At 38.4% G+C, this 23252-nt stretch overlaps 1 protein-coding gene across 1 annotated transcript; it reads right to left on the bottom strand.

The window, feature by feature from the left end:
* Positions 1-838: 838 nt before the first annotated feature.
* On the bottom strand, positions 839-14725 carry LOC100368502 (NAD-dependent protein deacetylase sirtuin-1). The gene is made up of 9 exons (XM_006823982.3): positions 14318-14725; positions 12073-12237; positions 11732-11976; positions 10920-11072; positions 10326-10473; positions 9782-9861; positions 9483-9678; positions 2452-3213; positions 839-1969 (listed from the first exon to the last, which is right to left on the bottom strand). The coding sequence occupies exons 1-9, from the start codon at positions 14670-14672 to the stop codon at positions 1677-1679; spliced, it is 2397 nt and encodes a 798-aa protein (XP_006824045.1). The 5' UTR covers positions 14673-14725; the 3' UTR covers positions 839-1676.
* Between the last annotated feature and the right edge of the window lie 8527 nt (positions 14726-23252).

Genomic DNA, 23252 nt, shown 5'->3' with positions numbered 1-23252 from the left:
TTCGGTAAGCGAATACACTACTAATAGAGCTAATACATTATATATGAACTAGAAAAAACACAACCATTTCACAGTGTAGGAAAATGTTAATGTTTGTGGGCATTGAAAATATCACTAATTTCATTAGTTGGTCAATAAATTTTGTCAGAGGAACTGCCTGAACACAACTTACATGGTCATTTAGTCAGATCTAGAGGCAACATCGCAATTAAAAGGAATCTCCGTACATTGAATGAGAATTGTACATAATGCTACATTGCGAGCACTCAAAACATTATCATGTACAAGTTGTCTCACTGGTAACAGAGCAATTCTGTGTGTTGGTATTGTTTTGGTTGTCCATCAATACAAATTGTGTTTTTGAATTCAAAGCGCGTGTGCTTATGTAAATGACAAAAGCAAGTCTGTGGTCAAAGTGAAACATTATTCAAAGTGAAACTCATTTCAATGATTTCACATAACATGTATGCAAATTTCAGATGTGTGCCAATAAAAAAAATATATTCTAAATGCTGAACAATCACATTGCCAATCAGTTGATTCAAACTCCATTTTATGTAAACTTTTATAGTCTAGGTCAGTTTGAGTGGCACATGCAGTACACGTTTACTTTTATTTACCATACCGCTCATTCAGTGTTATTTACTCGCCTTACCTTTTTATGTACATCATTTTGACATCAATGAAAGAGGGTGCAATTGATAGGATAGGTGCACTTTTATGCAATATTTTATCAATATTCTGTAAAGTAGCAAAACAGCTCCCAAGGACAAAATAACAATTTGGGCTTATACGCATTTCTGTAGAAGGGAAGCTTACATTACAATTATGAATGTGATTGATGAAACATAATAAACCTTTATTCAATAATAATATGAAATTTAAATACCATCTTTATAGTTATATATAATATAACATGGTAACATGGTTTCCAATTTTTTGCTTGGCAGAGGATGTACAAAATTTATAATGTATAAAGTTTTCTACAAAGAAGTGCAAGACAACATGGCAGTTAAAGAAAATTTAATAGTTGTTTTTTAACGTTTTGTAAGACGACGAAACGGGTAAACGCAATACTACCATAGAAGTTAAACTATTTCTACTGACAGACAGACAGGTAATAAAAAAAGTTATTTACAATTATTAGCAAAACAGGCGTTTGGAAGATTGGTTCTGACAAAATGAAGGGTATAAACTAACCAATAAAATTTCAAAAATATAAGCACATGTATTCTCAATATCCGTGATAAATTTCTAAGATGATGCCATAGCAATTATCTCTATAGAAACCCTAAGAGGCAATCATATCTACTACACACCGGGATATATTACACATTTGAAGTTGAAATGGTCTAAAATAAGTGTACTTTTTTTCTGCTTAAATATACAAGTTTTTTTTAATCCCACAGACAATATTAAACAGTTACCGATATACAAGTTACTGTTGTATTGCGGCACAGTTCTTACTTTTTCACTCACAATACCAATATTGATAAAGAGATTTAAAATATATGTATAATAATATATATATATATATATATATATATATAATGTATATATTTTCTACTACATCTGTGACTGGATATTTTCCGGATGTAAGTAGCATCTTTTATATTACATATGCCCCTCCATAAATTTTTTTATTTTTATAAATTTATTATTTTCCATGCACGCATCTACACACAGTCCTTTCTACATTCTTTTGCAGATGGGTTAAAACCATTATTTTTCAATATTTGATTGTCTGTTGTTTCAATGTTTTTGTTTTTAGACACCTCTTCTACATTTACAGATATTTCTGAGCTGTAACTGGTATTTGCACTTTGTTCATTCTGGTCAGTGTTTTCACTGTAACTACTGTCGTTCTCTGAGGGAATGTAGTCATAATCATATTCCTCACAGTCATCAGGATACACTTCGGCTCCACTGAAGACGTATCGATTGGGAGGTATATGAAGATAGGTGTTTTCTGAAATATATAAACAAGAAATTGTTCAGATTGCTTGACACTGGCCACATAACTTGAGCCCCTGAAAGCTCTTTAAATCCCTCCTTTAACGAGTAATGAAAATTAACCACCTCTACAACTTCTATTTGATTCTCTCAAATGAGCAACAACAATCTGCTGGCCATGATACTTATTTGTCCCAAAACAATACAACACAAAATGACTTTTGTGATTTCCCTTAAACTCAATTTTAGGATTTTGGAAAATTTATACAATTTAGTTTGAATGGCAGCCAGTAATAATTTAGCAAATAATAATAATTTAGCAAAGTTCTAGGCAATTGCTGTAAGTTCTAAAAGTTTGTTTGCCACAAGAAACTTTTGCCTTTTTGATGAAATCAGATATACCGAACATTTGTAGTGACAAAAATTACAATATCTATTCAATGTTAATTAACATAATAAGTATAATTTCACAGACAAGATTGTCAAAATCAGACTTACTGGTCAAGTACTGTGCAATACTGTACTGATACCATGAACTAGATTGACTTTCAGTACTCGGCATGCTATTTTCTTCATCTACTTCTGGTCGATGATTATCTGTTACAGCAACCGAATTGTTGGATATCTTCTCATTTTTCAAATAATCACTCGTTTTTTCTTCTTGTGCTGTATCAGACACTTCGCTGTTGACGCACTGTGGAGAGTCGAACATGCCGCTGTCTTCAGATCTGGTCAACATACATGTATCGATAGAATCTACTTCACTGGACTTGAGGGAGCTATTATCAATGTTATCACTCAGCGCAGACCGGCTGCGATCAACTACTGCACTGTCAGCTGGGGCTTCATCTTCTGGATCAGTCAAAACTACCGCACTATCAGTTGAGATAACAGACTTTGAGGAATCCTTGCAATCGTTATCAGAGTTATCAGACCTTATCAAATCTGTGCTGGATGGTAACTTCCGCTGCTCTTGTTCAGTTTCAGTTTGTTTCTTATCATTCATATCCTTGCCCTCAATGTCTGCTAACAGACTCGGCAGATATGGAGGAGTAGGCAGCGTTGCATAAAGCTTTGGAAGGTCTTTAGTTTCCGATTGTGCTTTCTCAGTTGTGCAAAGATGATTCCAGCCATCTCCTAATTTGTGACACAGTTCATTAATAATTACATCACAGTCTCCCAGCAATTCCACATCAAAAGATACATGGGAGAGTGGTTCTCGGTTGATCAAGATTTGAGGTACATCACTTGGAATGGAATCTGCAAAAATGGAAATTGAAGTTAAACACTTGAATGCTTTGGCATCTTGAGTTGAAAAATGTAAACTATTGGGAACTACAACTTGTCCTGGGCCTTAGGAAAAGTAGATTCACATACACCATGACAGTCTTGATTACCTGAAGGCATCTTAAATCTGTTCACATGTCTGCAAATTACAGTGCAGTTGCTATTTACATATCACTCGCACCTTCACGTCACTGTACACAGCTCAGTTTCAACTTTTAAGTTGTCAGTTAACAAGTTCTTTCATAGTAGCATTTCTATGGGATTGACATACTAGAATGAATGGGTTCAATTATCAGTGTTCCCCGATGACATCATTGACTGGCCCTCTAGAAGCAAAATGACACCAAGGCAAAGCGGACATTTGTTGTCTACTTCACAGCCCATTTTATATCCGATATTTAAGGCATTTCGCAGCACATACAAGTTGTTTTATCAACAGAATTTAGGCAAGGGTTCCCCGAACCCGCCTATTCACATAGTTCATACCCACCATAGACTCCGGTCAGTCAAAATGACTATTTTGAACTGTAGGCAGAGTCAGACACCGATAGGTGGCGGGTTTTTCTGAGCAAAACAGAAAAAAAAGGAGAATGATGAAAGACTTTTCTCCAGTCAGGGATGAAAAACAAACCCAAAAACCTAAGTTAAGACCCAAGAAAGGTGGTGTCTTACCTTGCCTGAGCTGTCCCCGAAGCAAGAAGCCAATGCTGCTATGGTGACAGGGTTTGGTGTGCCCGAGAAAGCTAGACCCAAGCCGAATTCGGGGGTGATAAGCTTGAAGTAGGACCGAAACAGTTCGCATGAGGGCGTAGGTCGACAGAAGCGAAACCTGGGAGCTTCCAGGAAGTGCTAGTGGAACAGACAATCTGCCCGCAAAAATGCCGAGACTGACTTATCGCCTATGCGCAGAGGGCCCTGCGGTCGTTCGGGCTGGGTCAGAAAACAAGGCCTGACTCGCTACGACAGGGCCTAACCTGAAGAGACCCTGCTCAATAGATTGGGTGTCTCTTAGGTAGTAGTTGATGAAGACGTTCTGCGTTCTCCAGAAGCCTGCCCTCAGAATGTGTTTGGGGGAGCACCTGACGCTAGCGCTAGTTAGCAATCGCACGGACCTCAAGTTCTCGTACTTGGTGTCTCTGCAAGGTCTGTGTTGAGGAGGATAGTGTATTATAGACCTCCAGTACAGTCGCAGTAATCCACCTGGAGATGGAAGTCGGGGAAGCCGGCTTATCCTGTTTGCCAGGGCTGTAACACAAAAACATGTGTTTGGTTCCCCGTCTAAAAAACCTGATACAGTTCTCGTAGCAACTCAGCGCTCGGACCGGGCAGAGAAGCCATTTCTCCTGATCCTCCGGACCGACAATATTTGCCAGCCGGGGGATGACGATCGGTTGAGGATCGTGTCCTGGGATTTGGTTCTTGGCGAGAAACCCGATTTGTGTCTTTAGTGCAACTTGATCGTCCATAAAAGCGGCACAACCGTCCGCGAAGGACAGTGCGCGCCTAGCTCTGACCGGCGCCTACCTGAGGCGAGGGCCAGTAGGAAGACTATTTTCCACGTCAAAAATTTGAGTGGTGCTGATTGGAGAGGCTCAAAGGGCGGTCTGGTTAGAGCAGACAGCACAGCCGACGAGTCCCAGTTGGGCGGCTCCCTTGTATGGGGTCTTAGCGTCTGGAAAGCAGTAAATAGTCTCCTAATAATAGGACAATCAGCTAGTGTTGTTCCCATACATTCTGAGTGGTGGGGGACAAGACCGACCTGTAGCCAATATGATATGATAATATGTGGGTGTGCACCTGTTGAAGTTTTCTCCGGTGCCCGGTGAACTAGTGGGAAGGGAGGAAAGGCGTACACAACTAAGTGGGTCCACGGGGCTAGCAAAGCGACCCTGGCCCAGGCTTCTGGAGTCTGCAGGAGTGTTGCGTACGTCGGGAGCTTGGCGTTCCGGGGTGCGGCAAAACGGTCCAACCTTGGACTGTCCCACAGCCGAAACAGCCTGGAGGCTACCCACTGGGGTATCAGCCACTCAGTGTTCTGGAGACTGAGCCGCCCTGAAAGGGCGTTGCCAGACTGTTTCTCACCCCTGGAAGGTGGTGTGCGGTTAGCTCCACATTCCAGGCACCAAAGGAGGATTTTGCTCCGCTAGGATTGACAACGATGGGGAATGCGTCCCCCCGTCTTTCTTGAAGGAGACCACCGCTGTGTTGCCTGTGCCAAGCAGGACTCTGTGGTCTCGAACTACGGGTAGAAAGCGTGGTAGTGCTAAATACGCTGCTCTTAGTTCGAGCCGGTTGATATGGTAGTCCCGAAACTAATGCGGGTGCCATATCCTTGGGCTTGTTGGCCCAAAAGATGTGCTCCCCAACCCTGGGGGGGGTATCTGTTACCAGAGCCATACCTGCGGCAAGCGGGCCCAAGGGGCTCCCCTGTCCGAGGTTGGCCAGTGCCGACCACCAGGACAGGGCTTCCTTCACTTGGTCCGAGATCGAAACCCGCCTATCTAGTTCCCATAGGAGAGCTCGGCGTTATAACAAGCGTTATACCGGGCGGCTGCGTAGTGCGGCCTGGGGAACGACACTTCGAAACGAGGTCATCATTTCGATGATCCGTATTAGTTCACGGAGGGACACAGAGGGAACGCTGACTAGGCATTCGGCTGGCCTGTTTAGCGCTAAGCAATACGCTTGAAATAGCTAAGCCAAGCTTACCTCTGTGTCAAAACTCCATGCCCAGGGACACCAACTGCGTGTTGGGTCGAGGTGGTACTTGTCGATTTACTAACGAGCCCAACTGGTGAAGTAAATCCCGTGTTAGCCTGACGCATTTGGCTATCACCCCTTGCCCGGGTTGTAGCTAACCGAAGTCTGGGTACGGATTGAGGTGTACCGACATCTGGTGAAGCAGCAGCACTACCTGTTTCATCACTCTGGTGAACACGTAGGGCGCTGTGCCTAACCCGAACGGGGGGCACCCAAAATTCGAATACTTGGCCCAGCTGGGCGATTCAAAGGAGATGGCAACTCGCTGGGTGCATCGGTACATGCAGGTAGGCCCCGCTTAAGTCTAGCGGGGCTAGCCAGTCAAAACAGTGGATGGAGAGAAGAACCCTGAATGGTGTCTCCATGTGGAACCGATCGAGGAGCACGCACTGATTCAGTCTGCCTAGGTCCAAAACTGGACGCCTGCCACTTGTAGATTTGGTACTACGAACACATTTGGGTAGAAGCCTGGCCTTAGTTCCGGCTGATGTACCCTGTGTATGGAGTCTTTCCCCTGCAAACTGCTACTTCCTGTCTGATTGCTTCCGCCTTGCAGGAGTCCCCTGGCAGTGCCCAACAGGGGAGACACTGACGGGGGGAAATGGAGATTTCAGCGGTATCCCGTAAACGGATGTCACCACCTGGGAAGGTCCAGGGGTCGGTCACCCGCCGTCTCCAAACCGGACTACACCGGTGCAATCTATGTACGACAGGGATATGTGGCCATGTGTTCGGCAGTTGCGAGGGGAGGAGGGGTGCGCCACTACCCTCCCCTCCCATGGAAGGGTATAAGCGCTTGCCTCCTGGCTGACCTGACTCTGGCTAGCAGACGACGCCCTAGGGCGTTGTGTTTTCTGTGCTTGGGGTACCCTCCGCTTGCCCATGGCAGGGCCAACTGGCTAGCGGATTTGATCTGAACCCTCTGGTTCATTGCACTCCGAAGCTCCAAGACTGTACCCACCATTCCCTGAACAAAAGAGGGTGGAGGATGTCCAGTCTGCGTCACTGAGGTGGGGACATACCCCGGCTCAGCTTGTCGGCGAAAACACGTGCGACTAAGGCCGCGTCTCGTAGCACGGTAGTGGCCCTGGCCAAGAGAGCCAGGCGACACTAGGGGGTGTCGCATGTAGATGTGCGGTGGCCCACCAGTAAAAATGTCGCCTGGTCTAGGAGGCTGGTGCGTTCTGCCTCAAAGGTCTCCAGAGTGCTGGTCACGCATAATAATGTGCTCAAGCAACTCTGCCCTCAGGGCTGGATGGGGTCGTCTTCAATTGGCAAAGACACCCATGGAACACGGCTATCCCCCTTTGCCTGGTTTGCCAACTTTGTGGTACCGGGGTCTGGGGAAGGACCCTTGGAATCCGGTTGGGGGCGTTTTGGTCTCATCCCACGCTATGGGGTCTGATCCCGAAACCACACCGACCAGGTAGCGTTTGGTCCAGTGGGAAGTGTTGCCTAATGTTATCCCCACCCGGGGGCCCTAAGCATTACATCCTCCGCGGCTGACCAACACCGCCCATCAACACAGTTTGCGTGCTCTGCGCCCCACTCCGCACTCAGGCGGGCAGGGAGAGACTTGCCGACGGGGTTGCTTTGGATCCCGACGCCTGTGATCCCATAAGCGTTGAAGCAACCTTAGGTGGTTGCTTTAGGATCAAGAGTGGGGGTATATACATCGTATCACTGGGATCGATGATACTCCGCCTCACCCCAAAAGCGTGGCTCACCGAGTCAAACAAATGGAAGACTCTGAGGGACCGCCCGGAGTACCGGCTGTATCCGACGCGAGCGAACTGCATCTCCTTTCACTTTAAATATGTGAGAGGGAGCGTTTTCGACTGTGCGTCTCATGACAGGGTCGGTTCCCTCTGGGGACGCCCGTGGGTCGGTAAGAAGGGAGTCAAAACCCACAGCGGAGACCGGACACAAGGAAAAATTCGTTACCGTTACCGCGTGACGAACCCTAGCTGGCTGAAAGTAGGAGGGGGTCAACGTGTGCCCTGCCCTGAAAGCCCTGCCCCGAGATCGGAGACTTGGCTGCCAGCACCCCGTTGGCATTCAGTGCCCGTGGATCCAGAGAAGGACCAGTGCAATTAGCCTGAGCCTCGGCCACCCCCCAAAATAGTGGGAGAGCCGTGCCTGGGAACGGGGGTTCCCCGGAAGAGACGTGTTTGAATGCAAACATGCTTTCGTGTCTCTTCCTGCTTGCCCCCCGAGGGGACACAATGGAGACAGCTCGCTCCGACTGCGTCTGATCTATCCGGCCTACCAGGGACGCAATTGCCCCGACAGTCCTTCGACCAAAGCCCTCAACTCGGAGGCAAATCCGGCGCCGTGCGAGGAAGGGCCCACAAAGAGACCCGCAAAGCCTCCAGGGGCACAGCCTCGCTGCAGCCGGTAAAATTTGGTAAAACACCGCCTGAAAACACAGACTGTGAGGATGCCCTTCGATCAGCGGGGGAGGCCGAGAAAAAATATCGGTACCTCCGCCGTTGGGCCTCTTACTCGACGCCCCGGTACATGAAGTACCGGTAGCCGAGCGTGAGGACTTTCCACTCATGCAAAACATGCAACTCACTTTAACCGATTTGTTTACTGGACGCGCGACCTGGCTGTGACGCGGTCAGTCTAAGCGATTTGATGGCTCTGAAAGAAAAACTCTGGCCTCAGAACTCCAGTGAAAAAAACACGCTTCCACGCAAAAACCCCGAAACCCGCACGTAGCTACGACAAAGTATCTCGGATGCGGGTTCTATGCTGGTAAATTCTGAATATAACCACAGCATGGTCGATTCGAAACACGAGGAGACCGGAAAAAAAATGGCAGCGAGCCCTGGTGCTGTCATTACATTTATATATTGCTAAATACATTGAAAATAAAAGACGACATGCATGAGGGAAACGAATTACAGTAGTAAAAGGTGCCGCCATGAGATCAACATGTGACTACGTAGTGGCGCCGGGTTAGATTTCTTTGTTGTGGAAAAGCATAACAAACAAAGGGGAAAACGACACGAGGGTAAAAATACAAGAAAAACTTATCCTACCAGCTAGAATGTCGGATGCCGCGGCTGCGGCGATGACCCACGCTAGAAACCCGGACAGGAAAAAGCAACAAAGCCAAGCAGAGCCGCTCAGAATCATTCCCCGACGAGGCGGAGAGAATTGAAGAGTGATGGACGTCTACCTATGGCGCTGCCATGTGGCCTCGGTCACGTGGGTTCGTGACGTAAGGGGTCAAAGAATCTTGGGGTCATGGGGCTTCCCCTGACCTAGATTCTATCTCTCCGTCACCGGCAGAATCGCTGATTAATGCCTACAGTTCAAAATAGTCATTTTGACTGACCGGAGTCTATGGTGGGTAATTTAACGTAGTGAATTCATTCATAGATCTCAAATTTCATGTACAGAGTGACAAAAGCCAGACCTCTACTTCCCTTAAATACAGAGAGCAGCCAGAGATGTTTTCATTTAATACTTACTTGGAATTAATGCTACTGGTCTAACTTTCAATGAGGACCCAATAACAATAAGAAGATCAACTTCTTCTCTATCCTTGTCTATCTGGTGATGAAACCTTTGAGGCAATCCTTCTCCAAAAAATACAATATCAGGTTTCATCACTGCCAGTTGTTTGCTGTCTTCTGGTAAATTACATTTCGGACACAGTGGTACAATCTGAAAGAACATTTAGAATAATCAGTTTAAGATTATTAATAAATTAGTTGACATTACAGTTTTTCACTTTCATTCAGAGCAACAAAAACTTTAAATGTCTAACCTGATTAAAAACATCCTGTCGAATAGCCTCTGCATTTACTTGGTATTTACACTTTGTACATGATGCTGTGTTAAATGAACCTGTTATATAAATTACAAGTTGTTAAATACGGATTAGTGAAAAATTAAAAAATCAGTGCTTCTAACATGACTGGACCATCTCCACCAATAAAATAAAAAAATACTTAAGCAAAAACCAACACATCATTTGGAATGCAAACATTATTGGAAAGCTTAGATCTGGTTGGAACTTTATTTTATTGTTTACTTTCTTTGTAGTGAAAGTCATGTTGATTAAATGACAATTTCACTATCAGAATCCACACTGATAAGTATATCAGCGACAAGACTTTTGTGAAATAAACATTATCAACAAATGTGGTCCATGAATTTGGTATTTTTCTATACCATTAAGCCCTCTTTTGGTGGCTATTTCAAATTGAAAATTGGTAAACTACATCAATATAGGTTCGTTCTGAATTTCAGATGGCTAGTAGTAATAGGGAATGGACTATACAAAGTTATTCAAAATTTATTGTACTTACCATGGCATTGTATAACCTTGGTAATGCCAGCAACTTGTTCCAATGTATCAATATTCTGTGTATAGTTTCTTAATAATTTGTTATGTTTCTCTAATAAACTCATAAACTTGTGGCTTATAGAGGGTTGAAACTGACCAGGGTAAATCTCCTGAAGACAAGAAAGATTAAATATTATAATTGAAACGAGATAGTGATATTGTAATAGTTTTCTAACAGTTAAATGACGGTGGTCATAGAGCAGTGTGCATTTGAATTTCAATTAAACAAACGATGTATTTTATACTATACATCAGTATGGGACCCATGTTGAATACGGCATGACATGACCACCATAGCCCTTTAATATTCGCAATGAAATAATTAATAGAGCCTATGCTATTCAAACTTGCTGGTTTTCTAGAGACTCTTTAACAAACCATTCCATTTACAATGATGAGTAAAAATATCCACACAGTAATAACAAGGCTAAAATTTGACAAAGATACAATTTCATAGAAGATAACTTTGGGTCTGGTTGTATTTGATGAATCCTTCCAGTGTGTATAAAACTGTAGCAACGAGGACATTTTTGTTATGACGAAATAATGACAATACCTTAGCGAACTTGAAAAATGGTCTAGGATTCTTCTCAAAATATCCAATATCAAACATAGCTTGTGGGTCTGGAAGATCAGGGAAGTCGATTGCCAACCTAGCGTAAATACCGTCTCTTGATCGGAAGTCAGGAATACCGCAGGATACAGACACCTGTAAAATAAAAATTATGGTTATGAGGTTAAACCGCGGGTCTTGGTATATAAAAGGAAAGATGGCCACCAGTTTTCTGTATGCAAATGACACTCAAGCATAAACATTGCTTCGGGGTGCTTTGCAAATTCCACTCTTTTCGACAATTTTAACGCCTGTGGTGCTTTATTTTCATGTCGTACACAAACATGAATATATCCGCAATACAATTTTCATGTTAATTTACAAGTTCGGAGCAATGTCAGTGTGATTCCTGCGTACAAGCGACAGAAAAGCATGATTCAAACACTTGTTTTGACTGCTCAAAATGTAAAAAATATCCGCTACCTCAGAAACTTTGATGCAATGTAATCCAGCTAAATGGGCATTTGCTCAGTTAAGTAATTTATGTTTGATAACAAGGGTTCACAGTTTTCACTAAGTGTAGCATACTGTAAAACACTTTTTAAATAACTATATGAATCTCAATTTAGCTAAAGTTTCAACAATCTCAGTGTAAGAATATGCTTTATTTTAAAAATTAGCTACATTTTAATTAGTGAAATTACAGATTTGCTAAATAAGCTGAAAAGCCACATTTTACAGTAATCAAGTATAAGCAGTTTTTTTCTCATTTAGTTTCTTAGATAAACTACAGACAATATCACCAAGTCACTTACCCCAGCCCCTGTGAGAACAACAATGTTGGATCGTGTCCTCAACAGATGTAATACATCATCAAAAGTATTAATATAAGTAAGTTTCTTCCTCCTTGGTGGTTCACTAAGAATATTAATTATTATCTTCCACATCGTGAAGTTATCCAAGTCTGGTGGTACCATAGTGCTTTGTGGTAACAGTTTTGTCAGAAGATTTCTGGGGTTAGCTCCTAATATCATTTGTTTCTCAACCCATCTAATGGAACCTGTACAATGTATATACATGTCAGTTACATTCTTATATTAAATAATAGTTTAAACTTTTTTAGATAAACTTATCTGGCCTGAAACAATATACATACCTGGTTCAAGACTAGGTTTCCAACTTCCAAGACGTAGACCTGATAATGAATCATCGCTGTCATCTTCATCACTCAGATCATCAATATCAGCAAAAGCAGGTGATAGGAACCCAGGATCATTTTCTGTTTGATAATGACTACAACTTGGTTCAATTTGTGAAATATCTACAAATTAAGTACAGAAAAACAAAAGCTTAGAACAATCATGATAAGTTAAAATACACTCTCAGTTATCAAGATGCTCAAATCTGACATTTATCTATGTAGTCATTCATTTATAACTCAAGGGTACAACTCCATATAAAGTATTTGCTCTATTAGAAGTGCATCTCCAATAAAAGTGAATATAAACTGAAAATCACATTTATACTGTAGTATATTAATATATTACATATTAGTAAAATATTACTTATTTTGACTATAGAAATGCATTTGCAATTTATGTAAGAGCATGGGCTATTAATAGAGCATGGGTCTGACTGTATTTGAAGAATGTTTCCACAAACTGTAGCAGCTAAGATATAACACGAAGCTAAGAATATAATAATTGTAATTTATGGTAGACAAAAGAGTCGCCATATGCAGTGCTGTCACTGTGGTTACCAGGGTTACAACATTATTTGTGGACTGATTATGAAATATTTAGGAAAACAAAGATCCCAATTTTTCTATTATCTCACTGACAGTTTATTGTGATTCATGAAAAAATCATGTGACAAGAAGATTTTCAAGTGTCAAAAATGTCATGTGTGAATGCGTTTTTTTCACAAAGTGTTAATATCAACCTTAAAAATGTACAGTGCATTGTGAGTAGATCATTGCTTACAGTAGCAGAGCTTGAACATAATAGCCGCATCAAAAATTACCTAGAAGCAAAATAATTTTACTTTGAATCCATTGGAAAAAATAGATTTTTTATTAAGTTGAGACAATTTTATCAATTTGCCTAGGGTGTGCACTCAATTCTGAAGTTTGAGTCCACCAAAGGTTACAATTCATGAACCCGAAAATGAATGATATTTACATCACCATCTTTCTTACTTTACTATTACTAATTAATAAAACAGGAAATTTGTCAGCAGTATATCAAGATCATTAACATTAATTAGCATAAGGGATTACAACTCATTTGCATCAAAGGAAATGTCATAATCTGTCTCAGCCTTGCCACATGTTCAGAACTCGAATAAATTTAATCAGAAAACACTAAATATATGTACTTATATACGTTAGTAATCCAAAAGTTATCAATATTAGGTTTTCAATTTTTGACCAAGCTTCAAGTTTTTTCATTCATATTACTTTCAAACATCAGAATTAGAATTTTACGAAACAGGCTGATTTTAATAATTAAAACAAGTGAGATTTAACTTAGCACAATATAAACAAAAAATACTGTAAAATCTGGTAAAATTTATTTTAAATATTTAACATTCTCACTGTTTTATTCTACAAATTCATGAAATATGACATTTCTAAGACAACATGTATCATTTCAATATTGTCTTAAATATATCTAATGCTAAACACTTTTGTTTTAGAATTTAAAAAAAAAATTGTCATTGCATTTCATTATTAGTGGAGAGAATAACATGAAAAACAATAAATGTTTGGGTTCCCACTGATTTTGTTTACCTGTACTTACAGAAAATGTCATACAGGGACTAAGAACAAAGTGCACTTGCTTGGGAGTTACAAAGACAATGACAAAATCAAATCATCTGTATACATGTATATCAAATGACAGCAAGACAAATGCATGATACAACTTCACTGTAGGATGAACTGTGGAATTGGAAAATATCACACACTTTACATTAGTTCTTGTTTTGACTTTCCTAATATTTACAAGACATTATAAACTCAATATGTATATTAAAAAAATTGTTAAAGTCCAACTTATCACCACCGACATTATAGTTTATAAAACAAAACGAGTTGTCAATTTGAAATACTACAATCATTGTTTATAAACAGCAGAAAAAAAAATATTCTAAACTAAACTGAATTTAGAAAAAAAAACACAATGAAGACACATAACATTTGCTGGACACAATGAAATAAGCGACCTTGATTGAAATTGAAAATATACAATAATAGTTATGCTAATGTAACAGCGAATTATTTGGCGGAACGCCGAAAGCGGTTCCACAAATTCGCCACACCCGACGCGGATCGCACTGGTTTTGCGCGAGAATATTAAAACTAAAATCTAACTAAACCCAAAAATAGAAAGAAATTGTACCTGTCATTCTATCTGGAAACTGTGGCAACATGTCATCAACCGATGCGGGCCCAACTCCATTTCCTGTGACTAACAACTGATCTTCAGATCTACCGCCGGCGCCTTGTCCGAGTTCGCCTTCGATTGGCGGAACTCGAAGGTCGTTCAAATTGCGATTCTCTTCCAATCCTTTTTCAGATATAAAACTGCCATTTACCCCAAAACTTTGGTCATAATGTGCCAGTTTTTCGACACTGGGGTAATGGTTAAATTCTCCGTCAGTTTTCGAAAAGATGTCAGTCTCAAACGTCCGACTGTGGGCGATTTTTTGACGTTTTGAAGGAGAAACGAAAAATTCCTGTTCCGTGTCCGCCATTTTGGTGATTTCCCACTAGTGCGTCTCATTAGTGCAAGTATTGTAGCTGCAGATTCGTTACAAGAAAGGACGCCCAATACAATAAAAGAAACAAAGAAAATATTAATTACACTGATATTGTGCTTTTAATAATATTTTAATGCCGTGTCATAAATAATTTTTTAAAACTGTTGCCATATTCCATGAATTCTATCAATAAAAAAGCGTCATAGGTAAAGCCCTTTAAATTACTAGTAATTCGGTCTCAGTTCCGAGATTGTGACGTATTGTGAATCTTGGAATCACATGAATACAGTCAGTCTACTGAAAGGTCTTGCTATGCACCTCACCCCACAACCCTCTCTGGCCGCTCACCAAGAAAAAAACAAGTTAACATTCATCGTTTTCTCGTTTTCATCGCAATTTGCATACTTTGATATAATGTTTGTTATTCAGATTTTAAAGACAAAAATCATGATTTTTCGAGTTTTTTTATTCAGTTTTAAAAATTATGAACATCATCGAAGTTATTGAAAAATTAGAATTAATATTTGAACGAAAAATAAATTCTCCTCTTTACTATTACAAATACCCATAATTTTTTAAAATTGATTTTACTTTTAAATTCTCAGAACTCCTTTATTCTTTTGTCTTTATCAAAGTATATAGTTTATGGAGACAATATTGTTTTCAATGTTAGATAAGATGGCATGATCATTCAATTGTTTTTGTGAACTTTTTGTTTTATATAAGGCCAATAAAATATGAATATATTTATATTTACCGTGCACTCCCAGGATTTTGGGTGCTCGCCAAAAATTTACTAAAATGACCAACAATCATAAAATTGAGATCATAAATGATCGGGTCGACGGTAAAATTTTTGGTCAAAACAACGCACATATACTTCAACTACGGGGGCGTGCACATCACAGGGAAAAAACACACGTAATTTTCAGTTCAGAAAATGAAAATGACGGTAGTTGGATGCGAATAAAGCAAAGGATCGAATACTAGTATTTTTTTTTTACGTTTACAGTATATTTTTTATTATACTCTTGTTTACTAAACCTATATAAAATACATGTATATGGCCAACAAACTACTCTTAACACAAAACACCATTTACCATTGTTATCTATGGTAAACAGTTTGGTTACATTTATTGGGTTGAACACCCCCGCTCTACCGTAATTGCTTGATATTCGTTTATACATTATTCGACATGCAGAAACAAAAATGATATGCATTTTAATGTAGAACTTAATTCTGAAATAAAATCATAATTTTAAAAATGATTTTTGTTAATGACTTACTGAAAAAACAAAATTTAATTTGTTTGCTATATTGTACACCAATGTGTCAACAAAAATGTATTATTTATGCTGTTATGTATTCTGAAAGTGGGAGTGTCGTCACCTGCGCACGCGGGGAATTGAGTCCCAAGCGACGATAACAACATACGCTAAGAACGCTCATGAGTAAAGTCTCATGGGTAAACGCTTGTTTGTAAACAATGACACACTATGGCCACCTGACGCATGCGTAGATGATGACTCCCCCGCTTTAAAATTATACTTTTTGTGTTGGATTGTTTTCTATTATACACGTGTCATAGTTTACAAAGTCATTGTTGCATACGCCTGGGTTAATAATGTTACCATGACTCCTCGATTATTCGATTTTTCAGGCCTGTCATATTTCTCGCAAGTAAAAAGAATAATAACAAGTTCTTGATTGTCTACCCCTTATTTACATATTGCATATTGTAAAAATTGAACTTTTGATATACATCCGGGTATCAGATGAGAAATATTCTATGAAGGGCATTTAAATGTATAATTAAATTAATATAAATCATAAGTTAATAGAACAACTTTGGGATAATTATTAGGTTGGTACATTAGTTTTTGTTTTAAAAGTGTGCTTATGTATTTGTACTAAACTTCCAAATAACTTATGTCAAATGAAAGGTTGTTCACTCTAAGATAGATATGATAATATAAATTGTATTTTATTATAAGTAAGTTTGGTCAAATCTCAATTATTAGTTTATATGGTTATTACAGAACATATTACGTTTATAGCATATTTCAATGTGTATTTGACTCTTAGTTTATTATTTTTACGCGGTCACGTGACGGTCAATAAAACGCATTATTGACTTCGAGTCTAGTAACATCGGTTTCGTTTTTGAGCATGTGTTTACAAAGATGGCGTCTGCAACAGACTCCAAAATTCGATTTGTGTTGTATAATATATTCGGTATAATACAACACATAGTTACCTCAGTATTGGTCAATATTCAGTTTTAAAGTTGTTGCCGATTGACATACCTTACGTATTTTGGCGGGAAATATGTATAAATGCCTATCTTTCTCATTGACCAAAAATTGAAATTTAGTCAGAATATTCAAGTTTAAATTTGTTTGTATGTATTTAAGCGATCACGTGAATCAATGGTATTACACCATTTCTGGAACAGCGCTGTCAAAAAATAGTTATACGTATAAATGTACTCACGTGACCTACACCTTGACTGTGCCATACCTCTGCAAATTGTAACTGAATAGAAATTGTTTCAGTTTTAAGGACATTTCAAGTAGTGTTAACCAGTAATTAATCATTCGTGCCTTTAGCTTGTCATTAGTACATGTAACAGCACAGTAATAGAAGACTGGAGGCGACAGAATACAACTCGCCGGACGGACGAGACAAGTGAAAAAATCAGTCATAACTTCGCTGGTCATCACAAAACATTTGCTTTGCGAATACGTTGATGCAAGTATTGTACGTGTATAGTACATGCACAGTATAATCACCCTTTATTTTGGACAATAAAGATATTATCTTTAGTATATACTAGTAGTTCCACCACGAAACATGTTTGTTCTTAGTCTGGTAAACCCAAAAGGCTCACCCCATTTGCGAAGTCTGGTGTACAATATTCGGATATTTTTTTTACTGATAGTTAAAAGTAAGGTTTTCTCGATAGTTGCTAGCAACATTTCTGGATCATTGTTATGTAATGCCACCACACCAACAAGCAGACAACAGAGTAGTGTTTCGTGCAATTCGTGTAAAATATGCCAAATCATAAAACTATTTGCCAATCTATAGTTTTATTTCAGAATGGAATTTTACTTAAAAAAACAGATTTGGTTTTGTAGTATTTTAAAGATGCATGCGCTGGAATTGAGTTCTACGCGGCGATAACAACGCATGCTAAACACGCAAAGGCTAATGGATAGACGCTTGTTTGTAAACAATGACACGCTATGACCATCTGACACATGCGCAGGTGACGACACCAACGTATACATCTTTACAAAGAATACTTTGTATTCCATATTAAAATACAATGTTTTTTTATATATACAATACTAGTAACTTCGATGATATAATATTTAAAACTGCCCGGAACATGATTTATTTTTAAAAAATCAAGATTTTTTGTTATTACAATTTGAATGTTAACATCTATTTTCTTGTTCAGCACAAACAAATGGTCCGGAAATTTCGGAGAGTGTTGCTGGGGTCGGAGTGCATGGTAATCCCCTTGGAATTCAAGTTTGTCACTTGAAATAATTTTTCGATGAAATTCCATCCACGACAACCTGCGACCAAGGGCTCTTGCCTTCACCCAACCCTATGTGAGAACTGAGCGTGATCATCTAGGGCGTCCAAACCATCTTTTGACATCCATATTAGACAAAATTGCAACAAATCGTACAAAAAATCTATGTTAGGGGCGGACCATCTTGACCGTGAGGAGAGGTCATTTGCTTAGAAGGGTCAGAACATACTAAGTAATATTAGTATTATTGATTTGACGTGTCTTTTTTGAAAAGGGCTCACAATAATAAAAAACATAGTTTGTTATTGATACCATGTCATAATGAATTGGGTAAACATATCTCAAAAGTGAAAACAATAAAGCAATTAATGCTTTGAAATATAATAAAGGCTGAGCAGAAAATTAAATTTGCAATGAAATATAATAGAAACATGGACAAGTACATCTCGCAAGTGACATTCAAAAGCAGTATAATATTATGCATTCCTCAAATCAAATTAAAAAGTAATAGAAATTTCAAAATGTCTCGGAAAACTATTACAAGTATTTTAAATACCAGGTTAACAGTTTTTTCGAGATCAAAATAACATACTCTGCAAAGAATAATTTAGCTTCAGAAAACATCATTGCACAACAGATAATATATATCATAGAAAGGACAACAATGCGAATTTAAACCAAATTGTTCATATGCACGATTTGTTGACCCGTTAAAGGCTTTTGACAGTGTCTGGAATGGAGGCCTATATATGCACGATTTGTTGACCCGTTAAAGGCTTTTGACAGTGTCTGGAATGGAGGCCTATATATGCATGATTTGTTGACCCGTTAAAGGCTTTTGACAGTGTCTGGAATGGAGGCCTATATATGCATGATTTGTTGACCCGTTAAAGGCTTTTGACAGTGTCTGGAATGGAGGCCTATATATGCACGATTTGTTGACCCGTTAAAGGCTTTTGACAGTGTTTGGAATGGAGGCCTATATATGCACGATTTGTTGACCCGTTAAAGGCTTTTGACAGTGTCTGGAATGGAGGCCTATATATGCATGATTTGTTGACCCGTTAAAGGCTTTTGACAGTGTCTGGAATGGAGGCCTATATATGCACGATTTGTTGACCCGTTAAAGGCTTTTGACAGTGTCTGGAATGGAGGCCTATATATGCACGATTTGTTGACCCGTTAAAGGCTTTTGACAGTGTCTGGAATGGAGGCCTATATATGCACGATTTGTTGACCCATTAAAGGCTTTTGACAGTGTCTGGAATGGAGGCCTATATATGCATGAATTGTTGACCCGTTAAAGGCTTTTGACAGTGTCTGGAATGGAGGTCTATATATGCATGATTTGTTGACCCGTTAAAGGCTTTTGACAGTGTCTGGAATGGAGGCCTATATATGCATGATTTGTTGACCCGTTAAAGGCTTTTGACAGTCTCTGGAATGGAGGTCTATATATGCATGATTTGTTGACCCGTTAAAGGCTTTTGACAGTGTCTGGAATGGAGGCCTATATATGCATGATTTGTTGACCCGTTAAAGGCTTTTGACAGTGTCTGGAATGGAGGTCTATATATGCATGATTTGTTGACCCGTTAAAGGCTTTTGACAGTGTCTGGAATGGAGGCCTATATATGCATGATTTGTTGACCCGTTAAAGGCTTTTGACAGTGTCTGGAATGGAGGCCTATATATGCATGATTTGTTGACCCGTTAAAGGCTTTTGACAGTGTCTGGAATGGAGGCCTATATATGCATGATTTGTTGACCCGTTAAAGGCTTTTGACAGTGTCTGGAATGGAGGCCTATATATGCATGATTTGTTGACCCGTTAAAGGCTTTTGACAGTGTCTGGAATGGAGGCCTATATATGCACGATTTGTTGACCCGTTAAAGGCTTTTGACAGTGTCTGGAATGGAGCCCTATATATGCAACTGCTACAAAATCGTCCAACGTATGTATAGTAAAGTACAATACAAAGTAAAAACTATAAATCTTTAAATCCAATTTTAATAATTGTTATTAAATTTATTGATCACTGGCCTTCCTTCTATTTTTGATACAAATACATGCATGTCACTAAACTGGTGGACAATCAGGTCAGACTCATATATGACTATTCATAAAATTATTACAAAACAACATATGTGGGGATACATTTCGAGTCCTAAAACATATGTATATGAATATGCAATTAAAAATTACATTAGGTGACAAAGTGACCCAGAGCTTTCAAATGCAAGAAGGTGTCAAACAAGGGTGTCCATTAAGCCCAACATTATTTAACATTTTTATAAACGACTTGGTAGCCAACATTGATAACTGTACAATGAATAGTCCAAACCTAAATAGTCAAAACATCTCTTCACTTCTATTGGCTGATGATATTGTTCTAACAGCTATTAACAAAGAAGACTTACAAAGGTCATTAGACACACTTTATGAATATACAAAACAATGGGGTTTACAGTTGAATATGAGAAAAACAAAAATTATGATTTTCACAAAAAATAGTCATAAATCAAAAAATACAGAATTCTCATATGGGCTAAACACAATTGAGAAAACAAACCAATTCACATATCTAGGGGTAACATTTAATACAAATGGGGCAATGAACATGACCATGGAAAGATTGGTAGATAAAGCAAAAAAAGCTGATGCAGCAATCAAACCAGTATTAACATCAAACAAGTTAAACATGCTTTTACAATTGAAATTATTTGAGGGCATCCAGACACCAATTTTAACTTATGCTGCAGAAATTTGGGGAATCAATAGCAGACCAGAGTACTGGGACGAAACATGTACAGAAAAACACCATTTAATGTTCTGTAGACGATTATTAAATGTTAATACCAGAAGAGTAACATTGGTAGTAGAATGGAAATTGGACGACTACCATTACAAGCAAAAATACAACTGAATGCAATCATATACTACCAAAATATTATTAAGAATGGCCCAATCAGTCTAGTATATGATGCAATAAAAGATCAACAACAAAACAAATATAATGACACATGGTTAATGAATCTGCATAAAATAAAACAGCTGTATGATATTAAGAATTTAGAAACAATTAAAAAAGACCAGTTTAAACAAAAAGTGAATGAATATTACAATTATAAATGGAACCAAGATAATCAAAGACCAGATTCAAAACTAAGAACTTATACATTACTGAAGAAAAATATAAATACTGAATCATACATTAAAATCCTTGATAATAAAGAAAACATTGGTCTATTAGCAAAATTGAGACTAAGTGCCCATAAACTAAACATCGAGATGGGAAGGCACAAAAGACCAAAAATAAAAACAGAAGACAGAAAATGTACTAAATGCAACCTACTTGAGGATGAAATTCATTACATCACAAAATGTGAACTTTACACAGATGAAAGAGAGTTGTTATATTCACATTTTTCAAAGAAAATTAACCATTTTCAACACAGTACAAACAAAGAAAAATTCATTCATATATTGAATACAAACAAAAAATATTTACCAACAGAGCTTATCAAATTTATAAAAACAGCAAATACCATTAGAGAAAATCCCCTAATGGATCATTAATATTTTTTTTACATTATTACATGTAACTGTATTGTAGTAGATATTAGATATCTAACTTGTTTTGTTTATTTTAACACCTTTATTACATTTCATAAACCAAAATAGATATGTAATTCATTCTATAAGGTTGTAATAAAGAATTATCTTATCTTATCTTATATGCAGATAACTGTATTATTCTCCCTGAAACAAAATCTGGCTGACAAAGCTGTTTTGTCAATATCTTAAAATACATAAAACAGGTAAAGCTCTCAGTAAACACAGATAAGACCAAAATATTGATATTTAACCGAGTTAATTTGCTAGAAATTTCAACTAGCTCTGTGTGGTATTGAGCTCATGTGAAACATTTGAAGAGGCCATGACAAATTTGAAGAAAAGCATTATTCTTTACTAAAAGAGAAAATTGGTTATAAACTGAATATAGGAATAAAAAAATCAATATCTCTCTTTCTTTCGCTCTTTCCAACCAAGCTCACATCCTAAAAACTATTACAACTTTTACAAGTACACTGTTAAAGGGCAGTGGTCGTCGCGCAGTGCATGTGCGGCATTGGTTTTAAACATTGATTTTCCCACTATCCAATGCGCTTTCTAATGGAAATCACAAGTATGAGGTTTGACCTGGACGCGACTTACACTAATTACCTCTGGTGACTCCTTCGATACCTTCCAATCACCTAGAAAATACTTATTAAAGCTTGGTAACGTTCCAGTTTGTATTCGTTGATCTGCGCAACAGTCAAAGTCGCCATCTTTGTTTAAATGAGACCCATATATCTCGCGCATGCGTGGCACAACGACTACCGTCCTTTAAGACAGATAAATAACAAACTAGACAAACAGTTCACTATATACTGGAAACCAAATTTTAGAATAATCAGTGACAATAATAATTGAAAATACATTGAACGAGAAAAATTCCTTACCAAATTAGAAAACATTAAATTACGTCAAAGATTAAGCAGATTTAACCGTGTTTGGAAATTGAAAACGGTAGACCGAAAACTCCAGCTGAAAACAGGATTTCTGATAAAGGTGAAGTAATAATGATTTAGACTTGTTAATTGTAATTACATTAATTCCATTGTTTAGCAGACCTATTTTAAATATTTTATAGCTACTTTGTAGGACAGACACAGATAATCAAAATATAAAAAAATAGTGTCCCCTAAGCTTGTTTTTGAATATCTAAGAGTTAGTTAGTGTACCGACGATTGTACAACTAAATCATGTGAAAGTATGTTTTAGACTATTCACACATTATGTAAATGTTATGTATGAAAACAAATCATCTATCATCTTATGTTAATCAGATTGAGCGACTGCACAACGAGATTTGCTGACATTTAGGGATAACCAATTTGAATTTTGGGGGAGAGAAGCTGAAAGTAATTTTTAAAAAAAAATAAAACACCACATATATATATATATATATATATAT

The sequence above is a fragment of the Saccoglossus kowalevskii genome, chromosome 19 (genome assembly GCF_978046115.1).
Source record: "Saccoglossus kowalevskii chromosome 19, keSacKowa6.1, whole genome shotgun sequence".
NCBI lineage: Eukaryota > Metazoa > Hemichordata > Enteropneusta > Harrimaniidae > Saccoglossus > Saccoglossus kowalevskii.
Note: the sequence above shows the minus strand (reverse complement) of the source record. Positions and strands in the feature narration are given on the sequence as shown.

Coding starts and splice junctions, on each gene's coding strand:
- LOC100368502 (XM_006823982.3), bottom strand. CDS start 14,672: ATGGCGGACACGGAACAGGAATTTTTCGTTTCTCCTTCAAAACGTCAA. Junction 11,073..11,731: donor TTGTTCTCACAGGGGCTGGG/GTAAGTGACTTG, acceptor TTTATTTTACAG/GTGTCTGTATCCTGCGGTAT. Junction 1,970..2,451: donor TATTGCACAGTACTTGACCA/GTAAGTCTGATT, acceptor TATATATTTCAG/AAAACACCTATCTTCATATA.